The sequence below is a fragment of the Fundulus heteroclitus genome, chromosome 11 (genome assembly GCF_011125445.2).
Source record: "Fundulus heteroclitus isolate FHET01 chromosome 11, MU-UCD_Fhet_4.1, whole genome shotgun sequence".
NCBI lineage: Eukaryota > Metazoa > Chordata > Actinopteri > Cyprinodontiformes > Fundulidae > Fundulus > Fundulus heteroclitus.
Genome location: NC_046371.1, coordinates 14372981 through 14394363, shown reverse-complemented (window position 1 = coordinate 14394363; position 21383 = coordinate 14372981). Strand labels below are relative to the sequence as shown.

At 41.2% G+C, this 21383-nt stretch overlaps 2 protein-coding genes across 3 annotated transcripts in view; both read left to right on the top strand.

Annotated features, from left to right (window-relative positions):
- cpeb4b (cytoplasmic polyadenylation element binding protein 4b) overlaps nt 1-10949 on the top strand; it is a 44235-nt gene extending 33286 nt beyond the window's left edge. Inside the window, exons 5-11 of one of the 2 annotated variants that reach the window (XM_036142895.1) lie at nt 1268-1291; nt 3446-3616; nt 3719-3808; nt 4888-5006; nt 5123-5237; nt 7313-7494; nt 9564-10949. In XM_036142895.1, the coding sequence (XP_035998788.1) occupies nt 1268-1291; nt 3446-3616; nt 3719-3808; nt 4888-5006; nt 5123-5237; nt 7313-7494; nt 9564-9791 (929 nt within the window). In that variant the 3' untranslated portion in view covers nt 9792-10949. The remainder of the gene's footprint in view (nt 1-1267; nt 1292-3445; nt 3617-3718; nt 3809-4887; nt 5007-5122; nt 5238-7312; nt 7495-9563) is intronic. The other variant, XM_036142896.1, reaches the window with a different exon arrangement.
- Nucleotides 10950-18310: 7361 nt separating this feature from the next.
- Nucleotides 18311-21383, top strand: part of nsg2 (neuronal vesicle trafficking associated 2) — a 54783-nt gene continuing 51710 nt past the window's right edge. The window contains exons 1-2 of the mRNA XM_012854723.3: nt 18311-18650; nt 18895-19067. Coding sequence (XP_012710177.1) covers nt 18939-19067 — 129 coding nt within the window. The 5' untranslated portion in view covers nt 18311-18650; nt 18895-18938. The remainder of the gene's footprint in view (nt 18651-18894; nt 19068-21383) is intronic.

Genomic DNA, 21383 nt, shown 5'->3' with positions numbered 1-21383 from the left:
GCTGGTTTCATTTTTCTAGAATACTTATCTCCCGAAAGAACAACCATCTGCTTTAACGACCAGGAGATCACGGCTCTTGATGGGCCAGAAACCCCGCAGAGAATCTATGATGCAGACAAACTGAAGGCTGCTTGTCTGAAGCTAGCTGGGCTTCCTTAAAGCTGCAGTATAGAACTTTTGTTAAAAAAAAAATAATATTAATAATAATTAAAAAAAGTATTTTCTACACGTTTGTTAAAACAGTCACTATGTCCTGAGAGTAAAATATTAGACGTATAATGTGACATTTGCATTTCTGCAAATGTCCTACTGCCATTTGCAGAAATGCACCGTTCCCGGTCAGAAACAACCAATCAGAGCCAGGAGGAATATCTTAGCAGTGTAAATCACGCTCGCCGCTCACACCCCTTCACAGGAAAACTGACTATTTCTCTAGTAACACCTGCTGAGAAACCAGAGACAGGTGATCAGAAGAAGAGCGCGTTGACAAAAGGCTCCGCTGTGGAGGGAGGGCTGCAGCACAGAGGAGAGCAAGGGGGCGGGGCCTGTAAGGGCTTTCTCAGAACTCCCTACTGCAGCTTTAAAGCCTCAGCAGAGCCAGAGGCTAATCACCTCCATGCCAGGCCACACTGATGCATTCATTCAGGCAAAAGGAGCGCCAGCCAAGTATTGACATTTCCGAAGTAAGAATCATTGTTTTAAATTAGTTTTGTGTAATATTTACATTTCCTGAGAAACTGAATGTTCGGGGGTTTATTGGCTGTAAGCTAATTATAAAAAGAATCAGAATCAAAAATACTTTAATAATCCCCGGGGGAAATTCTTACTTATTAAAAATAATTTTATAAATCATTATTTATTATTTTAAGAACAGAAATACATGGGATTACTGAAATAAATTAACTTTTTTCAGGGATATCATGATTAATTATTCATATTAAACCATGTCAGACACGGTGGAAAGTCTCTCAGGTGACAATACTGGCTTCCAAATCCAAAACCAAAGCTATAAAAAAAATGAAATGGATCTACTCTATCCCTGCTTACATAAATTGATAACTGTGTGTATGAGCAGCGCTGCAGGCTGATTATCATTCAGCGCTGATTAACAGAACCAAGAGCAGGCAGGCGGGCTAACTGCGGAGCCCGTTGTCATGAACCACCTGGCACTTTTATTGGTTTGGTTTAATATGCCATATTTACAAACAGCCTCTCCTTTGATTTCCCCCCCACCCCCCACCACCCCCCCTCCTCGTTCCACATGCAGCCAGGAATTATAGCAGGAGACGAGGTAAAGCATAATCATAAATGTATGTCAGTCTGAAGGATATTTGGTTTTGTACCTATCAATGTTTTAAGCGTTTATGAATATTTATTTTCCTATTTAAAGAACTGTTGTATGATTTATTCAATATTGCCTGCATGTTTTATTTTATTTTTTTTCCCTTTCCATGTGGGTTTTTGACGTGCATTTATTTCTTTTGTGCGTACAAAGTCGTCTAAATGTGGAGTCTTGTTATGAACTTGTGAAGCTGTGCATTTTCCTCTCATTAGGCTTTGCTTGCTTACCTATTTCCTCGCCCCGCTCACATTTTGCAACATTAAGTCAGTGTTACATTTAGCCGAGAGTTAATGAAGCTGCAAGGCACGCAAAGCGGCGTGTGTCGTTTGCCCAACTCCGCGGCAGAAGCACACGCGCGTCACGCCGTGGAAGTTAAGACTAACACCCTTACATAAAGCTTCATAAAGCAGCTCAGGGCAGTTCGGATGGGAAGGCTTAGCCTCCACCCCGCGCATGTTCCACAGAGAAAGTATTCAGACTTGACCTAGGAGGTACTGCTGTGCTTGTGTGATTGAGCCTTCGTGCATGTTCAGTTTTTACTCCCGGTGCCTGCTTCACGGGAAGTCATTGAATCTGAGTAACTTCATCTAGAACGTGACACCGTGGACGTTTCTTGCTTCTTTGTTGGTGAATGCTTCCTACACGGTACCCTCGCAGTGTTTCACACCGCTTGAACATTTTCGCATGCTGCAACCCGAAAACCCATTTGGATTTTATGTGATCGACCAGCAAAGCAGCACATATTTGTGAAGTGGCGGGAAGAAGTTGCTGTGAACTATCACGATACGGCTCCCAGAACACATCGTCTAGATCACACGTGTCAAACTCAAGGCCCGCGGGCCGAATTCGGCCTGTCAAGGCAATTTATCGAGCCCTCGAGAGCCAAAAAAGGCATTTCATGTCATAAAGTAGAGGCATATATCTTTTTAAATTGTATAAAGTGGCTACAACTGTGCCTCCTGTAGTGAATGTTGCCTTGGTTTTCCCACAACTCATTAAAACAACCCAGAAATGTCTAAAAAGAGAAAAACGAGATTACGTTTTGAATAATTAAAGTTTAAAGTGTAACTCACCCCAATATCAACTTTTTTAGCAGATAAACTGTATAAACTGGCCCTAAGGTGCTACTTTATGTTACCGTGCATTTTTTTATATTTTTGTATGAACTGAAGTGAAATTATGAAATCAAAAGTGTCATCTATACAGGTGCAACCGGCTCTTATGAATCATGAAGGCATCATGAAGTCTTAATGACTTCATGATGCCAAAGTGGCTCCATACAGAAGTGAGTTTGACACCCCTGGTCTTGATCCCTCTCTGGGGAATTGTTTCTTTTAACGGGGACAGGAAAGCTGGTCAGAGTAGATGGATGGGGCTAAATGCAGGGCAGTTCTGCCCCAGGCTCCATCTTCTACCTTCTTATGAAGGTAGAAGATGGAGCCTGGGGCAGAGATGCAACAGGGCAGCAGCCCTCTACACACAGCCAGAATGATTTGGATCAGGACATATTCATGCATTAAAATGGCCTAGTCAAAGTCCAGAGCTAAATCTAATTGAGAATCTGCCCTCGGACTATAAAATTGATGTGACAGAATACAAATGCATGCCACACTTTCAGATTTTCATTTCTAAGAAATGTTTAAGCCTCCGTTTCATTTTTCTTCTACTGTACTACTGTGCCACTTTGTGCTGGGTTGTCACATAAAATCCCACCAAAATAAACGGAAGCTTGTGATCGGCGCACGATCGAGTGGGACACCTGCGAAGTGGTATGAATGCTTTTGCTCTCGCTCCACGTCCGTTTTAAACCCCCCCCCCGACCTTCGCAGGCTGTCCCATTTCTCGCTTTATCCGTGTGCTTTTCTCTGTGCTCGCAGAAATTTTCTCCAACTTTCCAAATGTTTTTTTTTTTTTGAGTTTGAGATGTTTGAACTCATTTTCACATCTAAAACATTTCAACAACATGACTGGGTACCAAAGAAAAGGGGAACAAAACATTTCCTGCACAATTAAAACCCCCATCATGACATAACTTACCTTTTATCTCTCTGTTCTCTTCTTGGGAAGTTACTCTGCTCTCCTGACCTCCTCCTCTTCTCTCAGGCCACTCCTCCCTCTTTCCGATGGAGGACAGCTTCCCCGACGACGAGCGAGCTGATCAGGGCCTCGCGGGCCTCGGCTCCCCCCACTGCTTCCCGCATCAGAACGGAGAGCGCGTGGAGCGCTACTCGCGCAAGGTCTTTGTCGGCGGCTTGCCTCCAGACATAGACGAAGGTACGGTCACTCCGATCAAACGCAGGGACCCACTTGACTAACGTCAGAAGGACGCGTTTGGTGAGTTTAAGCGATAACTGAGCGTTTACCTTTCTGCTTCAGATGAGATAACCGCCAGTTTCCGGCGCTTTGGACACCTGTTTGTCGACTGGCCTCACAAAGCGGAGAGCAAATCCTATTTTCCTCCCAAAGGTATTGTGAAGGTGTACATGGACTTGTTTGCGTGTTGTGTGAAGCTGGTGCGTTTGTGTGACATCGCACGTAAGAGTGCCGGCCGCATGTATTAGCACCCCTGGTAAAGAGGTGTAAAAAGCCTTAAAAAGAATTCTCCCCCCCCCCCCCCTTTTTTAAATTTTTTTATTTTTTTATTTTTTGCCTTCTTTGCAGCTGTTTTCTGGTGTCAATAAATGTCTCTTAGGCTATGTTCACACTGCAGCCTGAAGTGACCCAATTCCGATTTTTTTTTTTTTTTTTGCCCATATGCGACCTGTATCTGATCTTTTTATGACAGTCTGAACGACACAGATCGGATTTTTTCAAATACGACCCAGGCCACTTGGATATGTGGTCCTGAATCCGATACGTATCTGATCTTTTCAAATGCGACCTGTGTCTGTACGGCCGGGTCACATTTATCCGACCTGTACGTCACCGATACTCGACAAACGTCACTATTCTGCGTCCTGCTATGCAGAAGCGGGAAGAAAGACGACACCCATAGCGGTATACAATGAGGAGAGCAGTCAATGGAGAAAAAGAAAGAAAGAAAATAAATTAAAGACCGCAAAATGCACGCCAGCATTATAATCCCTGTTTACTTCCGCAAACACTGAGGACGCTCGCTACGTGTGACGTCATCGCGTCCTCGAGTGCGCATGTGGGACACTTAGGTTGAACGCATTCAGTTCACACAGGAGATCACATACAAGTCGCATATATTTGGAAATGTCAACGACCACGCATAAAAATCTGATTTCACAAAAAAATCGGAATTGAGCATTAAGACCAGCAGTGTGAACGTAGCCTTAGTATTCCTCCTAAGCCCAAACCCGTGTTAATCTTGTATTAGGTCTGCTTCAGCTATACGGTGCTGACTTTAGGTGTTTATCCGAATCACCTGTAATCAAAAGCGTATGCCTGTTTAGTGGAGGCCGACTGCTTCATGGTGCGTGAATCTGGAGTTCAGATCCGCTTTGACGATGATCGGCCTGTTAAATCCCCGCTTCTGTGTCGGCGCTACCTGAATGTGACCCGTCTGTGTTTGGCGCCAGGCTACGCCTTCCTGCTGTTCCAGGACGAGAGCTCCGTGCAGGCCTTGATCGACGCTTGCATCGAGGAGGACGGCAAGCTGTACCTCTGCGTCTCCAGCCCCACCATCAAAGACAAGCCGGTCAGTCTAAAGCCGCGTGCTTTTTTTTTTTTCTTAATTCTTCTGGCTTTCGTTGAGCTTTGGGGGCAGCTTTTTGTTAAAAGTCTAACGCCTTGCTGTGTTTTTGCGCGCACCAGGTCCAGATCCGCCCGTGGAACCTGAACGACAGTGACTTCGTGATGGACGGATCCCAGCCCCTGGACCCGAGGAAGACCATCTTTGTGGGAGGAGTTCCCCGTCCGCTCCGTGCAGGTATCTATCGCCCTCTGTTTTCCCTCGGGCCTCGGTCGAAAACAAGCGAGTATTTTGAGTGAAAACAGCTGAATTTAAGGTACACACTGTGCAATGCGGGCTGAATTTCAAACCCCATCCATCACCCATATTTTGAGTCATTTTATGAAAGGTCTCTAAAGCGTTCCTTGTGTTTGTTTCTCCTCTCCGCATACAAATAACACATTCCGCCCCTGTACTTTTCCCGCTTTGTTCCAATTAGTTTAATACTCCTCTCAGCAGTGCGATCAGACCTGCTGGGTAGTAACGCTACGGAGGCACTGACCTACACTGGCGGTATTAAAAGGAGCTCTTTGCAGCCCGCTGAGCTGTTTAGAATATTGAAATGTATTTTTTTTTTTCCCCCCTGATAGCAGTGTTGCGTGTACCGTTGGTTCATGTCGCGCTTTAAGCCTCTGCCTTATTGCTGTGGCAGTGAACAAGGTCACCCGCAGTAAATATTCTGTAAGCCCTTGTAATGAAAAAAAAAACTGAAAAAAAGAAGCAGATACATTATTTGCATCATTTCAAATTTAATACACAAAGTTACTTTAATATGAGAACAGAGTGCCTTGCAAAAGTATTCACCCGCCGTGTTTTAAGAATATATCAACCACATTGAGTTTTATTGAGATCTTATGTATTAAATCAGCAAAACGTATTTTGAATTGGAAAGGAGACGACAGATTGTTTTCAACAATGAGGTCCAGTCGAGCAGAGAGCTCCAGCTCAGGCTCGTCAACCTGTTGATCAGAAAACTGTCAGCTGCGCGCCCAACAAGTTCAGTGTTTATGGACGAGGGGCAAGAAGAAGGTTATTGTTGAAAGTTGGAGACACAGCAAGCATGTGGAGGGTAATCTCGTCAAGGATGGAACAAAAATGTAACTTTTCAGCCTTGGTGGTGGCGCCGTTATCAACCACAGCAGCTTCGTTGTGATTGATGATGATGTTATTTTTCGTCAGAGAGTGATCAAGGGACTTTTTTCCACATCAACATTTGTATCAACAACACAAATGTTGATGTTTACATTTATTTAATTTATCTATACTCTGTATCATTCATTGCGAGATCAATTTTGGCAATTTTCGCAATGACTTTTCCACATTTGTAATTTCCATCTTCTTGTAAATGGGGTCCAACGTCCCTGCCACTCTGTTCAAGATGGCGGCGTACGTGGGTTCTTCATCAGGTAAACATCACCTTAGTGCCACATCATAGAGCGGCAAACGAGCCAACACGGGGAGTCCTGCAGTGTGCAAGCCCGTCCTGTTTATCAGGACACTGCCACTGCTCGTCGCTATCTGCACATCACCCCCCAGCATGAAACAGGGCGTGGCCACGTCGTGCTGCGGGGATGTTTTTTCTTCAGCAGGGACTGGGAAAAGCGGTTTGGAGTTGATGGGGAAAATGGATGGAGCTAAATACGCTGCAGCCCTTGAAGAAGACCCCGTTGAAGGCTGCGAAAGCCTTGAGACTGGAGCCGGGCATCCGTCTCACAGTCAGAGCTATGACGAGAATATTAGAACGGTCTGTTTAAAGTCCAGACCTAAATCCGGTTGATAATCTGCAGCAAGACGTGGAAGTTGAAGTTCCCTCTCGTTAAAATCTGTTTGAGCTTGAGCCATTTTAAAAAAAAAACAAGGGGCAGAAATGGATCTGGGTTTACCCAGAAGAACTTGCAGCAAAAGGTGGTTCCACAAAGCTTTCATTCATTAGAGGTTAAGACTAGTAAAACGATTTTGTAATCCATCCATACGTATTTATCTTGTATTTTTTATTATTTTTTATTTTTTTTACAATTATGCTCTATTTTCTGATGGAAAATCCCATAAAATCCCCATAAATACACAAAGTCTGGTTGTAATGTGACAAAATGTAAAAAGGTTCAAAGGGTATGAATACTTTTGCACTGGGCTGTAAAGTCAACATGAAGCGAGCCACTAGAGCCGGACTTTAACCCGCCCTCGCTGAGTGTTTCTTCTCGCCCTGCCGCGTCTCCTTTTTGTTGACCTTAATCGTGACGGCGCTGCTTTTTATTTTTGTTTTTCCCCCTCAGTGGAGCTGGCCATGATCATGGACCGCCTGTACGGCGGAGTCTGCTACGCAGGCATCGACACGGACCCGGAGCTGAAGTACCCCAAGGGAGCGGGGCGGGTCGCCTTCTCTAATCAGCAGAGCTACATTGCTGCTATCAGTGCTCGCTTTGTACAGCTGCAGCACGGAGAAATCGATAAACGGGTGAGTGGAAAGAAAAGGGAGCCTCAGTGCGTCTCTGTCTCCTTCCTCGAGCCCCTTTCTTTCTGAAGTCGTCTCCACTTCCTGTTCCTTTATCTCACACTCAACTGCCTTCGTCTGCATGATGGGCAAAGAAGGTTAATTCTAGCTGAAAATAAATTAAGTAAACCAATAAATTGGGAAAGGGTCAAATATAGCTCCTAAGTAAATAGTAAGTAAAATAACTCCTTGTTTTTCTTTCTTTATTTTATTGCATTTTTTGCTTTAGCTAAAAGAGCAGACTGCTGTTGAATAATGGGCAGCATGCCTAATAGGTTCTTGCTGAAGATTTACACTTGCAGTTTTTCCATCAGCTCTCATGAGGCCTAACTTTGGCGTTTTTATCAAAAGCATTTTAAAAAACCTCAGGTTTAAACAGAAGGCTGATCCAAGCTGTAGCTGTGCTCCAACTGTGAGTCACAAAATTGTGTGTGGGAACAGTTAAATGGGATTCTTACATCTGGAACAAAGGTGCTGAAATTTCCCCTCCCACTTTGCAGCAGCTCTGTAAACACTTTATTTTTACTACTGTAGGTGACATTTCTGCGTGTTAGCCTAGAAACAATAGTGCCAATAACGCTCTTTCTGCTATCGTTTGGAGAAAAAAAAAAAAAACTTCTGTGGGAGACAAAACTCTGAACCTTGCTGCTTGTCAGCGTCAACACTTTGCAGTTTGTCACGTGCTTCACTCATTGTGCAAGCTCATTTAGTCGAGGATACACGCTAATGACTGCAGGGCTGGAACGTGTTGCACCATAACCTGTGAATTATGCAAATTTTATCCACGTTTGCACAAAGAGTAAGTGAATGATGTCTTGAAATCCAACCCGGTTGTGCTACGAGTGCACCTTTTTTTTTTATATATATTTCCCATTGAGTAACTTTGTATTTTCTCCCTGCTAATAGTGGTTAGTAAGTTAGTGATTTTAAAACAACTTAAACAACTCAGGAAGTGATGGTTGAAATTAATCATAGGATACCTTGCAGTCAGCTCTCCATGCAGTCTGGAATTAAGTGTTTGTACTTTTCAAGTCTGGAATAATCTGGAAAATATATGTATTTCTAGGGATGCCCTGATTCGATGCCAGAATCAGATATCTGCTCCGATATTGACTAATTAGCTGGATCGGATATCGGATGGTTGATGCCGATCCAGCTTTCCGATCCAGTCAGTTTTTTTATTAATATCGTCCACAGCAATACAGTTACGGCGATCTAGTCATTTCGATTCTATGTTTGCAACGGCGTTTACGCAGCGCACGCACAGCAGCTAGCAATGAGCAAACACAGAGCAACGTGGAGAAAGTGCCGGAGCGAGCCAAGTCTGCTATTTGGAAACATTTCAAACTTAATACGGCTACAAATCCGACTGAAAAAGCAGCATCTGCAATGCGTAACTATCGAGGGGGTGATAAAGTTTGTAAATTCAACACCACAAACTTAAATGAGCACCTTTAAAAGCACCAAGCTAAAGAACATGCAGAACCTTTTTAACAATGTTTTTTTTAAGCCTTATAACTCCACTCACATCGTCAGTCATAATAATGTTTTTTTTATAATAATATTTTTTATTAAGGATCCCCATTAGCTGTTGCCATGGCAAACAGCTAGTCTTCCTGGGGTAAGGTATACGGTTCACTCATTCAACCGTAATATCGGATCGGTATCGGCCGATACGCTTAGCCCAGGTATCGGATTGGATCGGACTGGAAAAAAGTGGATCGGTGCATCTCTTCTCTACAAATCCTTCCTTCCTTCCTTCCTTCCTTCCTTCCTTCCTTCCTTCCTTCCTTCCTTCCTTCCTTCCTTCCTTCCTTCCTTCCTTCCTTCCTTCCTTCCTTCCTTCCTTCCTTCCTTCCTTCCTTCCTTCCTTCCTTCCCACTGTAATTCATAATAGAACACACAATACTCTGGCTCTATGAGTCGTAAAAAGTATAAAATACTGAAATGAAAAATTTGTATGAGCTAAATTCCAGCACCACCTGAGATTTTATTGTGGTAATAAGCCGTCTAATCCCCGTCTCTACTTTCAGGTGGAAGTGAAGCCATACGTGCTCGACGACCAGCTATGCGATGAGTGTCAGGGGACCCGCTGCGGCGGCAAGTTCGCGCCGTTCTTCTGCGCCAACGTCACCTGCCTGCAGTACTACTGCGAGTACTGCTGGGCGGCCATCCACTCCCGCGCCGGCCGCGAGTTCCACAAGCCTCTGGTGAAGGAGGGAGGCGACCGACCCCGCCACATCTCCTTCCGCTGGAACTGAGCGCCGGCGACGGGGGAGGGCGAGGCGACAGAGAGGCGGGGGAAGGAGAGGTAGTGCAGGCGTCGCGAATCATTGTACAAATAAATGCACTTTTCTGTTGCTGGTTCATTTTTTGCTCTAATTTCACCTAACAGCATTTTTTTTTTTTTGTTTTTTTTTTTGGTTTTATTTAAAGTTAATATATATCGATATTTTGAAGATAGAAAAGAGAAACTGGAGTTGTATCCAAATATGTCCATCTAGGAAAAAAAAAGTGTAACATATTTTTATTTTTTCTTCTGATTTTTTGAAATATTTTTATTAGTTCTAAAAAAACACATATATATATAAATATAGGAAAGTTTTGATGTGTGATATGGTACTCTGCTAATCAATTGGCATATTTTTCTAAAAAGAATATTTCCTTTTGATACAAGAGGCCCTTAAAACACCTTTGATTTGACATTCAGCTGTCTTGTAGCAGAGCTGTTGCCTTTTTTCCTTTTTGTACAAAGTCTTCACAGCGAATGCTGCTGAAAAAGTGCGTCATTGGCTATTTATTTCTGAGACGTGGGATTAAGTTTGCTATTGCTGCAAGAGGCTCCAGAGCAAATGTGATTAACAAAGGTGTTGCTGAAGAAGAGTGCACTTATTTCCTGTTTTAACGAGTGAAGACACCGTATATGAGACCCTTTTTGTAGTTAACCAAAGCTGAATCCTAATTAACTTTGAAGAAGCAGAAAAGGCCCGCTGCAGGAAGAAATGGAGTCTTTTCTCTCCCTGTTTGAAAGAAAAGAAAGAAGAAGAAGAAAAAAAAAAAAACTCTGTTTATGAGTTCCAAGACCATACAGACATTTTGACGTTACTTGAAGAAGAAAAAACAACAACACACACACAACAAATTTAAGCAACACAGATTTGGGTTTTGATCTCTCATTTTTCACATGCAAGAACCAATACCTCAAACTCAGCTGCTAATGTGCCGAATACATTTAAGAGGAAGGAAAAAAACAACAACAACAGCAAGAAAAGATATTACCACTCTCTGGTGTTAAGCTTCCCTTTGAGTGCGAATCAGAGGGAAGTGACGCAACAGATGGAGTGAACCAACAGGCACAGTTTTCTACTCGCTTGCGTCATCACCTCCTTATTTTTGTAATCGAACCCAGGGTTTTGTTAGGGACGGACTAAAGTATCGTACAGTATACAGTTTAATACGGGAATGTATGGCTAAGGGAGGATGTGGGAGAGGCAGGCGACGAGACGAACGCAGCCCCGCTTCCCCTTCCTCGTGTCCGCTCGTGATGCGAGCCGCTCGCTGACGCCGCGGCCTCCATGTTGGATCTAAACCTGAGGGTGTGGATTCACATTATTCAGGACATGAGGTTAAGGTACAAGCACCTTTCAACAAAGTAGCTCATACCTCTTGATCTTTTTCACATTTTGGTCTCATTACATCCACAAATTTCTGTGTATTTTATCAGTTTTCATAGCTTTTTTAGTTTTACATTGTGTACCTGCACAAACTACCGCATAATTGGGAAGTGGAAGGAAAATTATAATTTTTTTTTTTGCAAATTTATTACTGAAAAGTGCGGCATGCATCTGATTTAACGTGAGATTTATAGCTGCGATTGTTTTTGGTAAATCTCTGCAACGTAGCTCCGTCTCAGTCCAACCAGATGGAGAGTATCTGGGATCGTCCGTCTTCGAATCTGGACATAGGTTCTCATTTAGATGCAGTTCTAGACATTGACTGTATGGTTGGGGTCAAGGCCATACCAGAAGGTTAGACCCTCCCTCACAATTAAGTCTTTTGGAGCCTCTAACCGCCTCCACCACGTTTCACCCTGTGGGCGGAGTGGTCAGTGTCACTTTTCCTCCATACATAGATCGAATGATAGATGGACTCCATGATAACGTCTATATACTACTTTTGTGCTGGCCTATTACATAAAATCTAGAAATACACTGAAACGTGTAAAAGTTTAAGAGGTACGAGTGCAGCCGCAGTTTCAGCGGGGAGGGGCGGTGGGCGGTGGGTGGGGGGGGCTGCTACCAAACAGGAAGCGCCTGTCTCCGCTGGTTCCCTTAAAAACCCATTTGTGCAATTTTTCCCGAGTCTTTAACGACAAAAGTGCTCGTTTTTGCATCCCAGAGTGAAAGCGACGCTCCCGTGAAAGCGCGCATTCCGCGTCGATCCGCTTTGCACATCGTCGGCACACGTTCGATTCCGGTGGGTGGGAGGCGCGGTGGGGGGGGGGGGGGCAACTCTCCATCCATTCTGCTGCCAAGTGAATCCGACTCAGCATCCAGTGTTTTAGAAGCATAAATGAAGATAGTCTCTCGCAGTGTGCTCTACTACTACTACTACTACAACTACTACTACTACTACACCACAATCGTGACCCACATGCAGTTTTCAGGCCCATTCGGTTGTACCCAGTGGCTCATGGGAACCAAAGATGGCTGTGCAGTAGTGGGTCATGCTGTAGCTCATTTCCTGTCTGGATTTTTATGTTTTCTCTCATTTCTTTATATTTTTTTCCTTTTTTTCCCTTTTTTTTTCTTATCTATATATTTGCTCTTAAATGTATCACTCCGACCCAGTTTTGCTTCACTGTCAAGCCCTGGTGGACTACAACAAACCAAAGATTGGCCTTGAACACGATGCAGACACTGCAAACGCATTCAACAGTGAGCACCATCAGTGGGAAACCCAACAGGGCTTGCAGCACACACACGCACACACACACGCACACACACACGCACACACACACACACACACACACACGCACCGAGCCCAGCTCACAGCGGAGGTGGCGTTGTCAGGCACGTGTCGTTCTTTTTTTTTTTTTTTTTTTTTTTTTTTTTCAATCTCAAATACTTCTGCATGTGTTAAAGTGCACATTCCCACAGCGAAGGCGAAAAAGAATCCTCATGTTTCCTTTGGTGTTTTCCGTCACTCGGTGGCGACCTTCTAGCCGAGCATTTAAACGTCAGGGAGTTAAAACCGAAACTTGATTTAATAAATAACACACACTAGTGAGAATCCTCATATCGGCAGGGGTGGGAGGAGGGGGTTCGTTTTGCGCCCCCACCACCCAAAAGCGTCAGTTTTGCGGGTGAGCATTTTAGAAGTTTAAAAATAAAAACACTTTGTGAAGAATTTGCTGTTTAAATGAGATGAAAAAAAAAAAGATTATTTTATACATGGCCTGCTGATTTTTTGGTACAGTGTTTTCTAGCTAAATTATTTTGTCATGCACATGTAAACATTTATTATGCACTACTTTTCTAAATATTTTTTTCCCTCTTTTTTTTTTGTCTTCTTTTCCAAACAGTCATTTTAGGCACATTTTTCACAAAATGGGGAAACTCCTTTTTGCAATACCTCAATTTTTCACATTGTGAAAGGTAGCTTTTGTACTTTTGTTACTGAGAGATCTGCATATACGGAGATGTTTCGTTTTAACGAAGAAAAAAAAAGGACAAAAAAAGTTGCGTGCTTTCAATATATATTATTTTCAATTATGCTTTTTATACATTTCCGTGCTGAGGAATCTTTACAACTTTTACGAGTGAGCAGTTGTGTTGATGCGACTTTCAGATCTGCAGAGGAGAGACCAAAGCGGGACGCTCTCGTGGTCTTTTTTTGTTTTTTGTTTTGTTTTTTTGGTCTTTTTCGGTCGTACGCTAGATGTTCTCCAGTCGATCTGATCAATACAAAGCATGGCAGGAACAGAAAAAGAGTAAAACAAAACAACATGTCATTTCAAATTGATGTAAATGTCTCCAAACATGGCTGTACTAGTTGGGGGGGAGGGGGTGAAATGGTAACTTCTGTCTTGGTTTCCTCTCCATAGATGGAGCGTAACTTATAAAGAGGAGAATGCAAAAATCTGGTTCATGCTTAACGCTGAATCTCGTACCACAAGAATGGATGTTTGGTGTTTTAGATATTTTAATATTTGAAAAAAAAAATCTATATACATATATAAATAAATCTATATATATATATATAAATATATATATTCTTGAACTTGCCAACTAGCACCTATTGTAATCCTTAGCATGCATGACGAAAAAAAAAAAAACAAGAGACAATGACAAGTACATGAATTAGATATTAAAATTTAATTGTTGTGGTGTGCACCAAATGTTTCTCAACTACTACGTTAAGGACACCTCAGCTCAGCCCCTCCCACTTCCCCTCACCTCGTGTCGATTTACCCGCTTCCCCTTATCCGCAGACCTCTGCAGGGATGCACACGACAGAGAGATGGAATAAAAAAAATAAATAAAATAAAAACTAACTTTAATCCGATGCGGCAGTGCAGGACTTTGAGCATCCGTGTAGAAAAAAAACACAAAGCGGAGAAAAAAAAACAAAAAAACAGACAAAACGAAAAACAAAAAAAAACTGCAAACAAACATAAAGAAACACTGTTTTGAAAAAGACTTGAGTACTCATCCCCGCCGTGCGTCGTGGTGAGCTTACGTAGACCTATCTGGAGGAAAGGGGAGCTTAAAGACTTGAATGTGGTAAATTGTTGCAAGTTAACTTCAAGTTGTTATGTGCAATACTTCTTTTGAACCTTTTTCCAGAGAAAGACTCTTTGCAATGTAATTCTTTAATGCCATTTTTAATTGCAGACATTTAATTAAAGAAGATGTTAATATGTTTTTCACAGTCATTTTCTACTGTTATTGTAATCCTTTTCATGCTGGTGTTTGTAAAAAAGAAAAAGAAATCAAACTATTTGTACTAATATAAATAATTGAAGTTATTTTTAAAACATTAAAAAGGTTTTTGTGCTCATTTTGCTTATTTTATTTTTGGTTTATTTTAAGCTACTGTGATTGATTGCATTGTAATTATTAGGTCAACGTTTATTGGTATATTTTTAATTGGAATGTATAATTGATTTTTATAATTTTGATCAGATTTTTGTTATATTTTTGAGGTGAAGCTTTTAATATGTTAAAGTGTCTAGTTTTTACTAATTGCTATATTGTGCTCCACAATATATGGTTCACATTTTCTGAAGGAAAATAAATATTTAAATATTTGTCTGTTTAAATGATGTTACTTAATGGCAAGATTTCAATAGTTTTCAACTGTGTATGGGAAGGTTGTTGTATTTATTAATAGCATTTTTTTACTTAAGATATCACCTTAATTTTTATTGTCATTTCACTTTATAAGTTCCTATTTTTGTATTTTCCTTTCTAATTAAGTTATGTAATACGGATATGTCCATATTTCTAGGAGTTGGTCTGTAGAAGTGCTAGTGAAACGAAAAAGAAAAATCTAATGTTATTTAATTGTTTGCAGCCAACTATTTATAACAGTATGCATAATTTTTAAATATTTGTAATGTGAACTGTTGAATGAAATAAATCTTAACTGTGAAAGTGTGTTGTCCGATTATTTATGCTTCATGTGGGGAGTTTAAAAATGTGTTTCGCCCACCTACTGTATGTTGCCTTGGGTTAATTTAGGCAATGGGGACATAAAATCAGCAATCTCTATCAAGCATGAGGCGCTTTACAGTTTCCCTGTAGACGAGTGCGCTGACTTTGTTTGAGGAAGCTTTTCACTGGAATTTTAAACGGGTCTTCAGTGGCTCTCCACTCTTACCGTCAGACCCTAAGATCTCGATATTGAAATGAAAAACCATATTTATTTCCATCTGACATCGAGTCTGTTTCAGGTGTGGATTAACACAAGTGAAGACTCCGCCTGCGTCCGCCCCTTGCGACTCTCTCCCCCATCCCCTTGAATGGGCTTTGCTTCCCAACGCCCCCCTAAGGCTCCAGTTATCCCTGTTGCTTGTGCACCTTTTCCTTCCACTCAACTTTCCTTTAATGTTTGGCTACAGCAGTGTGTGAATTGACGGCTTTGTTAGCTATTACACTTTATGATTTACTCTAAGGCTTCCACATTGTTTTGTAGGCCATAACATTTCTGTATGAAAAGTCCTTTCCTTATTGGCCAGATGTAATATTTAGATTTCTGAGACGCTGAATTTTGGTTTTCTGCTGTAAGCCGTATTCTTTAAAATCAAATAAAGTGCTTACTGTGTGTATTAAGTGAGTGGAGCTGCACTGAAATCATGGAAGGATAGTACCTTTTTTTATATGAATTGGTGAATACCAAAAATAATAAACATTAAGGAAAAAGAATTTAGCTGTTATTCACACAACTGCTTGGTCCATTTTTTTCAAAGAAGAAATTTTTTAAACTTTTTTTCCAAGTAAAATAGCTCTCCTGTTTATTTGCTAATTTCAATGCTTAAATTTGAGGTGATCCCAATCTTCCTTAGATAGGAAACTTTTTGACCAATCTGTATAATCTGATTGAATTTGACTTTGGAAAATGCCTTGAGATGACATGTTTCATGAATTGACGCTATATAAATAAAATTTAATTGAATAGAATTGAGTCGTGTGAACACTTCAGAATTTGCATATTTCTCAAAGTTTGCTGCAAGTTGTTTTGCAATGAGATCAACACCTTCTATTTTTTATTTGTGAAGCAAACGACAAACCTCTGGGATTTTTCCCCATCCTGAAGGCAAATCTGTTCCAGCTCCTTCATGTTAGATGTTTTTTTTTTTTTTTTTTTTTTGCTTGTGAACAGCGATCTGAACAGCGATCTTCTAACCACAGATTCTCATATGGACTGGGGTGTGGATTTTGACTGGGCCATTCCAACACATTTAAAAGTTCCCCCCCCAAACCACCTGAATGTTGCTTAAGCCGTATGTTTCGGGTCTATGTCCTTCCCACAGCATGATGCTGCCACCACCATGTTTCACTGTGGGGATGGTGCTTTTGGGGTGATGGGATGTGTTGGGTTTGCACCAGACAAAGCTTTCCCTTGGTGGTTGAAAAGCTAAATTTTAGTCTCACCTGACCAGAGCACCATTCTCCATACATATGGGCAATCGGCCACATACCATTTGCCAAACTCCAAACGTGCCTTCTTATTTTTTCTGGACACTCTTAAATGACGCCCAGCTCTGTATTAAAGCTTTTCGTGGTCCTATTGTGGACAGATCCACCTGTTTCTGTTCTTTAAGGTCACCTTTGGTCTCTAAGCCGCCTCTGATCAATGCCTGGTCTGTGAGTTTTGGTGCGCCCCCCCCCCCCCCCCCCCCCCTCCATTGGCAGATTTCTTGTGGTTAAAATGGGCTTTCCATTTGAAGATAAATTTGATGGTACTCTGTAAACATCATAGATTCTCTCTTTGTTTTTTAAATAACCCCACCCTGACTTGATTGGAGAGCTGGTTGGTATTAGGAATTCCTCTTCTTCTGGAAGGTAAACATCAAGCCCAGCTTCAGGTTTTTGGCAGCCTCTTAAAGCTTTTTCTTCCAGGTTTGCCCCGCATAAATCTTCATCCACCTTCCCATTAACTCTGACCAGCATTTTATTTTTTTTTTTGTCCCCGGTGAAGAAATACATCCCCATAGCCTGATGCTGCCTCAGCCATTTTTCACCAGCGGTGTGTTCATGGTTATGTTTCTTCTAACCATGGTAACTCCTCCAGAGTCAATAGTTTCCTCTCCTGGCCTGTCAGTTTGGTAGATTTGCAGCTGTGCTATAATCATTTTGTACCATTTTCGGACGATGATTGAAGAATGCTCTGTGACATGTTTAAAGCTTGGAATTTGGTTTTATAACCTGACCTTTAAACCTCCAACACAACTTCATCCCTAACTTGTATGATATGTTCATTGGTCTCCAAGATCAGACAAACGTATGAGGCCTTCAAAGAACAGATTTATTCATACTGAGACTTACTGTCACCTGATCACTTTATTTCATTGAGGGATGTCAGAGTAAATGTGGCTGAATACTATTCACATTTTATTGATGTAAAAAAAAATTTCAAAACTATGTATCCTTTCCCTTGCGCTTCATAATTATACTCCACTTTGTCACAGACAATCTCGATGAAATAAACTGAAGTATCTGTTTGTAGTATGTCAAAATCAGGAAAGGTTTAAGTTGGTATGATCCTTTAACCAACACATGGCCTAACAGTACACTTGCATTGTCAAGGCGCGTCAGCAAAGGCTGTATTACATTAAAAAGATCGCCAGATGGTGCTGTAGGACAAAAGTTTGAGTTCATACAGCTCTTCTGAGGTAGATTGCGTTTGGTTGCTCTGAAAACATTTATTATTTTAATTTTTTTCCATATTTCAGCCTAAATATGTAATTGTAAGCCTAAATTTAGGAAATTTACAGCTAGAATTCTGTGAAGTATAAACAACTTAATAATCCAAGTAAAATATATTTAATGTAGACAATTATTATTTTTTATTAAATCGAAACATGTCTATTTTGTTACTTCTAAACATTAGCTGATACAAAGAAATGTCTCTATAATATTAAGCCATATAATATTTTCCCCCCTCCTATTAATATAAGCGGTCCACCTTCCCAGCATCAAACCTGCAATTTACGAGGCGCCTTCAAATGCAACACTAATTCAGCTTCCAGTTTTAACCAAACAAACGAGACAGGGGGGGAGGATTAAAGAGGCAAAAAAAAAAAAAAAAAAAACATCCCTGTTAGCGGCCAGCAGCTCCAGCGGTAGGGTGTAGCTCCACGGAGAAGAGGAGGCTGTGCTCGGATTAGGGGGTTGGGCTGCCTTGCTTGTCTGAAAACCCGCAGCCAGACCAGACGTCCAGCTTGTCGTCGGCAGCGCAGCGTTTGCTTTCCCCGCAGCATCAGCAGCAGCAGCAGCAGCAGCAGCGGCGGATCCTCCAGCATCACCTGCTCCCAGAGCTCCATCCTCTGGTCCAGCACTCACGGCGCTGCCGCAGCACAGAGCAGGCGGACAAACAAGGACAAACAGCTGGAAGTAAGTGGCTTTCGCAACACTTATCCACGCTGTTGTCTGTTTTTTTTATTCCAAAACAAAGAGCATGCATTTATGTTTCTCTATTATATGATGAGAGACACATAATCTGTTTATCTCTCTCTTTTTCTTGTGTGCCAGTAACCAAAATGCACAATTTCACATTATAGCCGTTACTTCTAAACTTATTTATCTGTTTTTTTTTCTAGAGAGCATGAGATTGTATTGCTTTCGTTTCTGATTCCAGGAGCAGCTCCTCAGGGAAATAAAGGGATATAATAAAGGCTGAAGATGGTGAAACTGGGGAGTAATCTTCAGGACAAAGGGGCCAAAGCTGTGAGTGTCGAGGACGGCTTTCAGAATGTGCCCCTCATCACTCCTCTGGATGTTGACAGCCTCCAGAGTCAAGACCCTGACAAGGTGAGACACAGCCCACCGGTGCTGTAGGCTGTATCTGCTGCTGCTGTTGTTGTTGTGTGTGGGAGAGAGAGCGCAGAGCCGGCCGGAGGCAGAAGCGAACTGTAGGCGACTGCTAAGGGGCCCCAAACCAGAGATTCAAATTCATGATTGCAAATGCAGCAGCTGTAAACAGATGAAGCTAAAACGTTGTGTCAGCGGTCTCTAATTACATTAAGGAGGGACAAATGTGCTGCAGGATGCTTCAAAGACATATTAAATCCGAACGGAATAATAGAATTATCCTAACTGAAACCTCTCGTTCTGATCTGTTTTTTTTTTTAAATACAATTTTTGTGTTAGTTTACATGCTGTCGGTTGACACGTTTATGAATAGATGAATTCAACAAAAAGTGTGACACAGATCAGAGCCAATGTACAGATAATTGTCCAATTCTGATATCTGGGCGACTGATTGGTACCCATGTAGCTGACAAGTTTATATTTTAAAGATCTTTTGATCATTTCTGTGTGTAATATGAAAGATAAACATATTACGCAGACTAAATATTTTAGCAAAAGATGTCTTTTTTCCATGGTTGCTGATGAACCTAACAATTAATCTAGGCTCTTCTTTCCTACATCAGCCTGTCTAATACACATTACTGACTATAGAAATTGAAATATATATATATATATATATATATATATATATATATATATATATATATATATATATATATATATATATATATATATATATATATATATATAATCAATAAAATTTGGATTTTATGGTAAGAGTAGAGATACACCAATCTGGCTTTTCCTGCTCAAGACCAATTTCCAATTTCCTTTGGGGTCTGATCTGCAGATTCTTAGATTTATTTATTTGTTTGTTTATTTATTCATTGTAGACACTTAAAATAGAAAGAATACCTTCAGATTCTGAGATGGAGAAAATGGTTTTGTGTTCACCACCAACGTCACAAAAAAAATAGGATTGACACATTTATATAGGATATATTGACTTATTTTCAAGTGATCAGTTTATCTAAATGACAAATTTGTCACCCACCCAAAAAATATTCTTTATTTTAAAGTTTATTTTAAACTTTAAACTAAACTGTGATAAAAATTGCAACTTTAAAGCATGAAATACATGTATAAAGTTCTACTTACATACAGACAAAAGCATAATGAAAATGAAGCCCTTTTTAGGTATGAATACTAAGTGAAAAAGCCTTAGTATTCAGAATGTGATCTGTGCTGTGGTCAACCTGCAAGTATACAAACACAGGCCGGGCTTCCTGGTTCTAATTTGTTTTATTCTTTTATATTAACGTCTACACATTTAAATGTGATGAAATCAGAATGACAAAACACTCATTTGGTTGGATAAAGTCTGCACATTAACGTTCACAGGCACACAGTTTTATTGATCTTTGAAAAATTGAGGCTTTGTCCACCATGTTTGTTGTTTTGAAGCTGTAGTTCCAACATAGCTAACCAACGACGGGACCCAAATACGACTAACCTATGCAGCAAGCACACGAGAACACGGACAGTGAATTTAAGAAATTAAAAAGATACATTCATAACAAATATATGTCATAATAGCTGTACCCTTTAACATTATTTAACATTTACATAAGCAAAACCGTAGTGCCTGCCGTCGGTTGATATGTTTATATAAAAAAAGGATATTGGGATTTCCTACCTTTTTATGAAGAGAGGAAAAAATAAAAATAACCTGCCTGAATGCAAAAACAGAGACAAAATACATAAAACATGTCCAGTAAAAGGAAGGTCAGTAATGCTGCAGTAAGGCTAGTGGGCTTAACTAGAAGTGGACCTCCAAACAACATTCTGCACGAGAACTCTTACAACTTGGGCCGGCTCGGTTTGACTGTTTATGTCGGGGAGAGCTTTACTGGGTGCACATCTGTCCGTCTCCCTTCTGTTGCCATTTAAGTTGATGCAGTTGATCCATACTAACCTGAACCCTCTTATCTAGCCTAACCCCCTCCTCCAAAGTAAACACACACACACACACACACACACACACACACACACACACACACACACACACACACACACACACACACACACGCCTACGATGTTTGATTCATTCACACATTCATTCATCTCGGCTGTCTCCCGGCCATGTCCTTTGTTTTCCAGCCGAGATTAGGAGACAGATTTGGTGCCAGACAGCCTGTCATTTATCATCCTGACATCCCATAGTAACTCCGCCGCCGCTCGTTAATCCAGTCACCATGACGGTGGAGCAGAGCCGATTGGTGCATCTATCTGCGGGGTTGGGACAGAGAGCTATGC